The sequence below is a fragment of the Nematolebias whitei genome, chromosome 18 (assembly GCF_014905685.2).
Source record: "Nematolebias whitei isolate Nwh7 chromosome 18, NemWhi1, whole genome shotgun sequence".
NCBI classification, from domain to species: Eukaryota; Metazoa; Chordata; class Actinopteri; order Cyprinodontiformes; family Rivulidae; genus Nematolebias; species Nematolebias whitei.
Window position 1 is genome coordinate 21,727,630 of NC_056515.1, and position 10,710 is coordinate 21,738,339.

The 10,710-nt window shown below is 38.9% G+C and overlaps 1 protein-coding gene across 1 annotated transcript in view; it reads left to right on the top strand.

The window, feature by feature from the left end:
• The first annotated feature begins 2,183 nt into the window (after positions 1-2,183).
• The window catches only part of prkaa1 (protein kinase, AMP-activated, alpha 1 catalytic subunit), a 14,133-nt gene continuing 5,606 nt past the window's right edge, over positions 2,184-10,710 (top strand). Inside the window, exons 1-7 of the mRNA XM_037691975.1 lie at positions 2,184-2,395; positions 3,674-3,815; positions 6,736-6,829; positions 8,332-8,476; positions 8,703-8,790; positions 8,896-9,120; positions 9,207-9,726. Of these exons, the coding sequence (XP_037547903.1) occupies positions 2,299-2,395; positions 3,674-3,815; positions 6,736-6,829; positions 8,332-8,476; positions 8,703-8,790; positions 8,896-9,120; positions 9,207-9,726 (1,311 nt within the window). The 5' untranslated portion in view covers positions 2,184-2,298. The remainder of the gene's footprint in view (positions 2,396-3,673; positions 3,816-6,735; positions 6,830-8,331; positions 8,477-8,702; positions 8,791-8,895; positions 9,121-9,206; positions 9,727-10,710) is intronic.

Sequence of the window (10,710 nt, forward strand, 5' to 3'; positions counted from 1 at the left end):
GCTCAAGATTTCATCAGTGGAAGTGGTCTTAAAAATAAAATCCAAAGTGGAGTCATAGTCTAATGACATCTTCAATCCTAAACATTTGTGGCGCTACAAGGACAACTTCCTGTGTCCTGCTTAATGGATATGCAAATAGGGGACAAAGGATTTGACGTGTTTATGTTACTTGGACGTCAAACTGGGGAATAAACAAGGTTTTAACAAAAGGGTTGCATGTGACCTTTGACCTCTGTGACTATGAAATCTCTAGGGATCTTTCTTGACTCATGAGGTGTCCAGCTGCAGTTTGACATTTCCATGTGAAAGGTTTATTCATTTAAACAAGTAATTGTTCACAGACAGACGGATGGGTGGCGCCTACCACAATACATCCTGTCTTAGGACAGGTGTGTAATAAAATATAAATGCATGAATTAGTAAAAATAATTAAATAAACATATCCACTGAGTATGTTTAAAATCTAATGATTTAAGACATAATTGAGAAACATGAAGTCATACTTGTTTGATGTGGTACAGTTTTTCACACATTCTCCCTGCACCCTCTAAAAATATATTCTAAATATAATATATTACATATTATACATTAAATATACATAAAATCTTTGAAACACATCCAAACATCAATGTTAACATGTAAAATACTGCAACAAAATCACTTTTATCTTAAAAGCAAATAGGATTTATTTCATTTATTTTATATTTGACTGCTTTACAAATGTTTTTCCTCTAAATTTTCTGCTCAGCCTTTCTTAATATTTGTATTTTTTTAGGCTTTCCAACTTTGGCATTATAATAATGATCAGGGTAAAAGGTCAGACATGAAATTTAAGTTAAAAATTACTTACCACAGTCAACACAGCAGCCATTGTAAATATGATTTATGGATACAGCTGCGGGCAGCACAGTGGCACAACCGGTAGAGCTGCTGCCTCTCAGCGAGAAGGTTGCCGGTTCAAAGTTCAAATCCCAGTCCAGGAGCCCTTCTGGATGCGCATGCATGCTCTCTTCATGCATGTGTGGGATTTCTCTGGGTACTCCGCTTTCCACCCACAGACCAAAAACATGCATGTTAGGCTGATTTGTAACTCAAAATTGTCCCTATTTATGTGAAAGAGTGAATGGTTGTTTGTCTCATTTGTCTCTATGTGTCCCTGTGATGGACTGGAGACCTGTCCAGGGTGCCCCCCGCCACCCGCACAGTGATTGCTGGATATGGGCACTGGCAAACCCGTGACCCAAAATGGGTCAAAGCAGGTAAAGATAATGGATGGATGGATTCAGCTGTGATTCTTTTTGTGTTTTTTAGTGTTTGCATTTTCTTTGTGGTAAATGAGTGAAGTCTGAATGGTGTGGATTATAGATCAACTTTTGTGTTGGAGCTCTGACACAGAGCTGTGGTTCATCTGTCAAACAGCACACATACAAACAATGTAAACAAAAATAAACAAATAAAAACAATGCACTGCTTTCTCACACATTTGCCATCAGTGTGTGACCTAGCTTTTTTTTTGTTTTGTTTTGTTTTTAGATCAACAGAAAGCTAAATTAGATTTGTTTGAATGAGAAGTGCTTATTCTTTTGAACTTACATAATAACTTAAATGTTATATTTGACGTGTTCAACAAGAATATCACCTAAAACAAACAGGGACATGTAATTAGAACAATAGAATTGATGACTTGATGAAGCTTGTCCAAAATAGTATTTCATATATATTTCAAGAACTGACAACTTTATGTTAATAATCAAATTTAGATGTAACAATAAAATTATTTACGTGCACCCACTTCAAGTTATGTAAGTTATGTATAAATAAATGAATACATTCCACAAGTTTAACAACAGCCTATGTCTCCATGTTCACAGTGTGGCGTTGGGTAAAACACGGAAATAAGACACTCAGGTCAGATAATGGTAAACTCTCAGTTTATTGACGGCAATGTCTGGAAATATACTACTAGAGCGAAACACTTGAGAATTTGTACTATAAAAAATACATTGCAAAACAAAGTTACTCACTTTAATCGATAATGCCAGTTAAAGAAATACATTGTTAAGAAAGTGACTTTCACGATTGCTTCAAATATTTCCGAGCTCTCTGCGTGCCATGAAGGTAACGTTTTTACGTCTACCACGCTTTTGACGAATCACGCACAAGCCGGGGCGCGTTCCACTCTCCGTACGGAGCGGAGCCGCTAGACAGCCGCTAGAGAGACGCGCACACGCAGGCTGAGTTCTCTCCGTTTCCGCCTGCAGCTAGCTGAAGCCCGCAGAGAAACGCGGCTGCGGGAAGATGGCGACGGATAAACAGAAACACGAAGGAAGAGTTAAAATTGGACATTACATTCTCGGGGACACGCTCGGAGTAGGGACGTTCGGAAAGGTTAAAGGTACGCCGGACTGTCGGTACATCCTGCCAGCTGAAACATGGTGGCGCTTTTTAGCTTAGCAGCTAACTTAGCCTCTCCTGAATTGTCGCCGAGGCAGGAACAACACATGTTGTCATGCTATTTATTTAATTTATTTCTAAATAACGAAACTCGACAGACCTATTTAGCTGCACAACACGGTGCACCTGGTAATACTTGTTTTTTTTTTTAATTAAAGTATGTTAATAATACTAGTTAGCATTATCGGCACTGTCTGTTAACTGGCCTGTGTGAGCTACAAGTCTGTCCAGACAGAAACACTTGGAGATGAACTTTCCTGACTGGTTTTGGCGCTAGTTTCTCTCTGTTTTCTGTGCTAATTAAGGATAAAGTTTCCCTCAGCTTCTGTAATAAGGTCGAGGGGGTGTTTTGGCTTTCAAGTGTGTTACTTTGAACTGAGTTTGGACAAACTCTAGGGGTTAAAAGCACATTTTTGTTTGGCTGAGTACTTTTGTATTATTTTAAACTTTTTTCCTCGTGGAAACATGATTTTGTGCCTAAGCTAGCTCCCATTTGAACCACTGGTTGTGTTTACACTCATTTTCCAGTGACTCATCTGTCTCCTGCACTCGTGCTATTTGTTGTTGAAGGGAAAAAACAGCCTCAGTTCATTGGAGGTGGTGCCCTTTCATAATGGTTGTGAGTGCTGCAGATTCAATATTTCACCATCTGTGCTGATAAAACCCACTGCTGCTGCTTAATACCTCCCAAGTGGAAGCGTACTGTTTTCCACATAATACAACTTTATTGAAGGAAGTATTTCTAAAGATAGGGTTGAGCCTTGTTCAAACATGACTTTGTTTTGTTTGCATACCTTTTCCCCTGTCCCCGTCTTTGTTTTGGATAAATGTGAAGACATTCTGGAGCTCTCTTTAGAAAAGTAACAGCTAAATGTGCTTTAATGTGTGCTTTTATTGGTTCTGAATGTATTTGGCATCTGATTTGGGCTAAAAGCCACGCTGAAGGCCCTCTTTCACCACACGGCATGCTGATGTTTCCCTCTGGATTTGTTGTAGAGCTCTGGAAAAAAAAGCTAAAAGGAATGTGAACTTTGGACTTTAACTTGACAGGCTGATAGTGACATGACTAATTTATAAACATAGTTGTTGTTCACTGCCCACCACATGCAGCTAACATGAGAGTATAAATCTAAAAATGACAGTTCAAAGCTTTGTTTGCTCGCTCTTCGTGACTTTGTTTGTTTTGTATCATTAATGCTTTCATCGCTTCGTCCTGCAGTGGGCCAGCATGAACTCACCAAGCACCAAGTGGCAGTGAAGATCTTGAACCGGCAGAAGATCCGCAGCTTGGACGTGGTGGGAAAAATTCGCCGGGAGATCCAGAACCTGAAGCTTTTCAGGCACCCTCACATAATTAAACTGTAAGTACTAGATTACACACTGTTCGCTTCTCCATAATCCCCACGCCGCCACATTAATGCCACCCACTGAGCTATTTCCAGATTTTGAAACTGAGCGTTTCTAAAGGCATCCGTCGGGATGATGGCTGTCTGACCTGGTCTGCTGCTTATTTTGGAGAGTTGCCTGCTTTGTTTGTCCCCATTTTTTAGCCTCTCATTTTAATTAAAATAATGCGCATTATTGCTGAGTTGGTGTGAAGACAACTTAGTTTTAAGTTCAATAATCAAGTGCAAAAAGCAAAAGGGCCATAATGTTTTGACCGCGTGTGTTCGTTAATCTGTTGTTGGCAAAATATGAACCACTGAACAGATTTTATTGAAACTCTCAGAAAGTAATCATTAAATGCACATCTACAACCCCATCCAAGCTGGCCACCACAGCTAATCAACATTAGAAACTACAAACATGGCTACAACGTGGTCAGTTTTACAAATATTTAGTTAATGTTTGGTGTCGCTGAGGGTCATCCGCAACACATTCTGAAAGCAAACACGTCTTGCATGAGATTGTGCGTAACATCATTTACCGTATAAGGTTTGACCAAACAGCTATAACTTAGTTCCTTCTTGTCGAAGGATGGTGAAGTTCATTAACTAATGGGATACTGAGATTTTAATTCATCTTATATTAAATTGCTGACAACATCTGGACCTGCTAAAGCAGAAGTATAGCAGATGTGTTTTGAATGAGTTATTATTACAGCTGCTGTCTGGACTGACTTAACATTAATGTGCCAAGTACTATAACACAAGTGCACCGGGGAATCGTACTGACTACTATTAGGCTGAACACTTCACTTTGTTCAGCAGCATACAGCAGTGATACAAAATTGTTGAAGGAAACGCTGATCTAGATGATTGCTGAGGTACTTCCTGCCTGGTGTTTGAGTGTTCCCAGGCTCAGGGCCACAGCTACGGGAGGAGGAGGGGGTGTGGCCGATCTCCTGAACATCAGCTCCATGTCAAGCGTGCACAAGAATGTAAACTAAGAGTGTGAGATGTCTAAAAGAGGCCGATTTCCTCTCTGACAAGGTGCACACACCACTGGGACAAGATGTGAGTCGGTGCACGTTTAGCCTCGTAACAAACGTAGCAGCTCCTTCTGTTCCTTTAGACTTGCAACAAGATGAATTACTTGTAAGTTAACCATTAATCAAGGCAGTTGCATGTTGGTTGGATCAGAGCAACACTGTAATTTCATACTTGTGCTCCTGATTTGTTTTCTAACATTGAGTCCTGTTCTTTTAACGGTTCAGGACTAAAAGCAGGGTCATTTGTTGCAGCTTGTTGCTTTGTTTGTGAAGTATTAAAACAGAATTGAAAAGGCAAAAGTGTTGCATGCTTTATCAGGATATGAACAAAATGTTACATAAGTGCAAGTTACTTTTTCTAAATCTTCATTTTTGTTCTTTTACATGTGGACATGTTATAGTTGTATTTTACTGTCAAACCACAGATCTGTGGTTTGCTGTTTATAGTTATTAAATTATATGATTGTTTTTGAAGCATTTTTTGTTTAATTTAGTTCTCACTAACAATCAGCAGATTTATGTAACAATAGTTTAATTGTAGCTAATCTTAATTTTCTAATTTTCCATGATTAAAGGAGTCAGTTTGTCTTAGTCATATGAATTCAAGAACTTGAACCTAATCAGACTCATTCTGAATTAAAGCATCTAGTTTGCAATAACTTTTTCAGCTGCTAGTTTTCAGAAATGCTTCCAATCTGAACTGTACACACTAAAAAGCACTCAGCAGTACATAATCTCTGTTACCTTCATAATCTGCTTGAATACAAATGCATCTGCTCTGTGTATTAGTGTGCAAAGTTGAATTGTGACGCACGAGTGCTGATGGAGTTTGTCATGCTGTGTATGTCTAACCCCTCATGAACTTTATTTTTTGTTGGTTTGATGAGTGTTTTAGCTCCTGAACTTGAAAAATGAACCCATACTTGGCTGTAATTGTTGTCAGCTGGTGACATTTATGCTCAGAGTTTAGCTGTTCTTTAAAAAAAAAAAAAAAAAAGTCAAAAGTAGAACTTTTTGTGACACAACAAAAAAAGTAAAAAGACAATCCAGTCTAAAAAAACCTTTCTACCTTGCTTTATTTATTGCACAGTGGAATTGGTCTCGTTAAGATTTTTTTCTACAGCTGTTGTCAGATGTTGACATCTGGATTGCTCTTGAACTGTAAATAACCCTGTTTACAAATGCAGCTATGTTGCAGGTGCCATTTTGTTTAGATTTTGCATCTTTGGGAAGGAGATCAGATTATTTGTCTTCTAGCAACATGACCATACGCACATATTAAATACATATCAGTACTGTGATTTTCTCCCACATTTTACACAAAGATACATTCTAAAGGTAAAGATTCTGAGAAACAAATTGGCAAGATGTTTTTTTTTTCCTGTGGTGCACAGCCTTCATATGGATTAGAAGCTGCAAACACAACAATTTGCATAAAGCAACCAGCTCATTTGCATGTGTTTGTGCTCCTTTTTATCTGTCATTGACTGATAAAAGTAGAAAAAGAGAGAAATGTACTTTTAGTTGCTGGTTTAGACCTTATTGGATGGGTTTTGCACAGGATTACGTTGTGGATTAACTTGTGTCGAGTGCATTTAGTCATTTCTGAACAAGTACATTCCATCATACTTCATTAGGTGAAAAAGTAAAGACATGCCTAAGATAAAACAAACACCCACATGAAGTGGCTGTTCCCTTTTCCTGTTGATCACACTGAATATGTGCTAATGTTGATGAGTCATTCCTTCTTTTTGAATGTGTGATTGAATAAGCGTTCTCCATATGAGCTGTTTTCGATGAGTTGATTTCCTGAGCTGTTGAGATTTTTATCTCTGTTTTTGTTGATGCAGATATCAAGTTATTAGCACCCCCACAGATATCTTCATGGTCATGGAGTATGTGTCTGGTGGGGAGCTCTTCGATTACATCTGCAAAAACGGAAAGGTAATACACATCAATTAATATCACACATGCACTATGGCAATGTTTTGTATATATTGTTGGGCACTATATTTTATTCCGTACACATCGCAACTCCTTATAAGTCGCATCAGTCCAAATATGTCTAATAAAGTGGGAAAATCTATAAATACGTTGCTTCACTGTATAAGTCACATCTATTACACATCACCGCTGACAGCCTGGAAATGTGGGCCGGTGTTGTGCCAAAAATTGATTGGCTGCCAAATAGCGGCCGCGTGCACAGGAGGACTTTAACAAGAATTTAACAAGATTAACACTTAAAAACAATTATTTGTTTGCTAAAATGATAGTAAAGGTGTGTCTCAGTCTAAAATTGTCCTTAATAAATGCACTTTGACGGACATATCGGCTGCATTTCAAAAGCCGATATGCGGCTGCGGAGCGTGCACGGGAGGACTTGCTGTGCATTTCTTCAAAATTTAACAAGATAACCACCTAAAAAGAGTATTTGTTTGCTCGTCATTATAGTAAAGGTGTGTCTCAGTTGAACTGGTACTTAATAAATGCACTTTAATGGTCAAATTAGCTGCATTTAACTGGGACTGCGCAGCGAAATGAAGCTGATTTGACGTTTGCTCCAGGTGAACTGGACTAAAGTGGCAGGATATGGCAAGCCGATTGTGTCATTAATAGCCACTTTTACTTATTTCATGACACAATGGCATGCCGTACCACTCAAGTGCCATCTAGCAGCTGAAAATGGTAGTGTTCAGTATTTTCAGTCAGAATTAATGAAAACGGTCATATATCAGCCAAAAATTGGTTTGTAAATATGGTGAAAAATCCATAAATACGTCGCTTTGGCGTATAAATAACAGGGCATGTAAATTATGCAAAAAAACTGTGACTAGGCTGAAAAATACGGAATTTAGTTGTTTTGAACGAGAACCTGTGTGTGATTATTACATTATCTTTGACCTGTGTAAACCAGAAGCAAACAGCAAAAGAAAAAGCTGTAAAAACATAAATTAAAGTTTAGTTTTATTGATGTCCTAACTTAAGGGATTTTTTGGCTATTTTAAAGTTTAAAAAGGGAATTAAGCATGCATTGAGCATGCATCAGGATACATGGAATTAAAGTTTACTCCACTTAAGTCCTGCAGCTGAAAAACTGTCCAATAAATCAGGTTTCAGGTACAGACGTGCTGCTGGCTCTGTTGCTCCAAATTGCTTCATTTTCTTTTTATTTATTTTTGTCAGAAAGGGGGTGGGTAGTAGTAGATGTGACAAATAAAAGCGCCTGACCCACACCGTGAGGAAACAGTTTATCCAGTGCCAATAAAGTAAAGTAGTTTATGATGGTTGCATTAAATCTTCAGATTTGTCCCAGATTTAAACTATTTTAAATCACTTTCCTAATTATTTCTTCACAACCTTTCCTAAGAACCCTGCTTCAAAAGAGCCAGCATGTTTCTTTATATCTCGTTGAAGATGACCCATAATGTGATTTTTGCTTTTACCAGCTGGAAGAAAAGGAGAGTCGTCGGCTGTTCCAGCAGATTATTTCAGCAGTGGACTACTGCCACAGACACATGGTGGTACACCGAGACCTCAAGCCTGAGAACGTGCTGCTCGATGCACACATGAACGCCAAGATCGCAGATTTTGGTAAGTTTTCAGTGTTTAACTTTGGGGACGAGCGTTTTGTGTTACGTTTGTTACTGCACACAAAGATAGCTTGAAGGATTTCTGGTTGCAGAAAGCATAACATTTTCATGAACAGAATCCTTATTTTCCTTTAGTGTGCGTTTCAAAACTCCAATTAGTGAGTTGGCACATCGTAATTCTCTTCTGTCAGCAGTCTAACGGTTAAAACAGCCATGTTGCTTTGCAGGTCTGTCAAACATGATGTCGGATGGAGAGTTTCTGAGAACAAGTTGTGGTTCTCCAAACTATGCTGCTCCTGAGGTCATTTCAGGAAGGTATTTATTTGTTCATCATTTTGTCAACTTAAAACTGGCAGAGATTAAACAGACCTCACGTTAGGATGATAATATGTATGGTCGTTTCTTTTTGCCCATCCTCAGATTATATGCTGGTCCAGAGGTGGATATATGGAGTAGTGGCGTCATTCTCTACGCTTTGTTGTGTGGGACGCTCCCCTTTGATGATGATCACGTGCCAACGCTTTTTAAAAAGATCTGTGACGGCATCTTTTTCACGCCACAGTATCTGAACCCACAAGTAGTAAGCCTCCTTAAACACATGCTGCAAGTGGATCCAATGAAGAGATCCACCATTAAAGAGATCCGGTAGGCCTGATGTGATGGTTTATAGCTTGTTGTGTCAAAAAAGTTTTCATGGTCTGATATTTGTGCCTATCGTATCCTCCCCACAGAGAGGATGAGTGGTTCAAACAAGATCTACCCAAGTATTTGTTTCCCGAGGACCCCTCCTACAGCAACAACATGATCGATGATGAGGCCTTGAAGGAGGTTTGTGAGAAATTTGAATGCACAGAGGAGGAGGTCCTCGCCTGCCTATACAGTCGCAACCACCAGGACCCATTAGCTGTCGCCTACCATCTCATTATCGACAATCGCCGCATCATGAGCGAAGCAAAAGACTTCTACCTGGCGTCAAGCCCTCCAGACTCCTTTCTAGACGACCAGCACCTGACTTCATCTGCTGCAGCTGTTGCCGGCATCATCAAGCCGCACCCTGAGCGTGTGCCCTTTCTCTTGGCGGAAACCCCTCCCAGACCTCGCCACACGCTAGATGAACTGAACCCCCAGAAGTCCAAACACCAGGGTGTTAGAAGAGCCAAGTGGCACCTGGGGATCCGCAGTCAGAGCAGACCCAACGATATCATGACAGAAGTGTGCCGAGCCATGAAACAGCTGGACTATGAGTGGAAGGTAAGGAAAACTAGAGAACTTGTATTTCCTGCGAAAATGCAGTGTGAATGCTTATTGCTGAAGAACTTGCTGAAAAACAGCTGAAATGAGCTAGAACCATGCTGAAATTTAGCTGAAATGGAAGAACAAGCTTAAATTAACAGACGTAAGCAGAAAGAACACGTATTTGCTGAATTGGGTTTAATTAAGCAGAAATGAGCACAACAATTAGGAGTTTAGCTAAAAAAGCTGAAATTAAAAAAAATACCAGAGTAGTAGCTGAAAAGGCTGAAAGAAGCTTAAACTACCAGAAGGAAGTGGAAGGAGCTGAATTGAGCTAAAAAAAAAAGTGGAATTAGCTTAAAATGCTCAAATGAGCATAAACAGCTAAATAGTAGCTGAAATAGCAGAAAAAGTGAAAGGAACATAACATGCTGAAATAAGAAAAAATAATTTAATTGGGCTGAAAGTTGCAGATACTACCACGAAAAACTTGAATTTATCTGAAAACAGCTGAAAGTAGCTACAGAATCCTACAAAGCTAGCTGAAAAGGTAGAATAAGCTTAAATTAGCAGAAGAAAGCAGAAAGAACATGTTTGCCCAATTAGGCTGAAAGTAGCAGAAATGAGCACAAAAAGTGGACATTTATCTAAAACAACTTAAATTAGCTACAAAAAAACGGCTGAAAAGTAGCTAAAAAGCAGAAAGAAGCTTAAATTGCCTGAAGGGAATGGAGAAAGCACATTTTTGCTCAATTAGGCTGATAAAAGTTTAAATGACTGCAATGAATTTGGAATTAGCTTAAAAGCTAAAATTAGCATAAAACAGCTAAATATTTGCTGTATTGTTAGAAAAAGGTAAAACTTGCAGCTAAAAACTGAAAGGAGCATAACAAGCTGAAATTAGCAGAAAGAATCTGAAACTAGCAAAAAACAGCTGAAAAAAATCTGCTAAAATGAGCTGAACGTACCTGAAAAAAGAGCTGAACGTACCTGAAAAAAGAG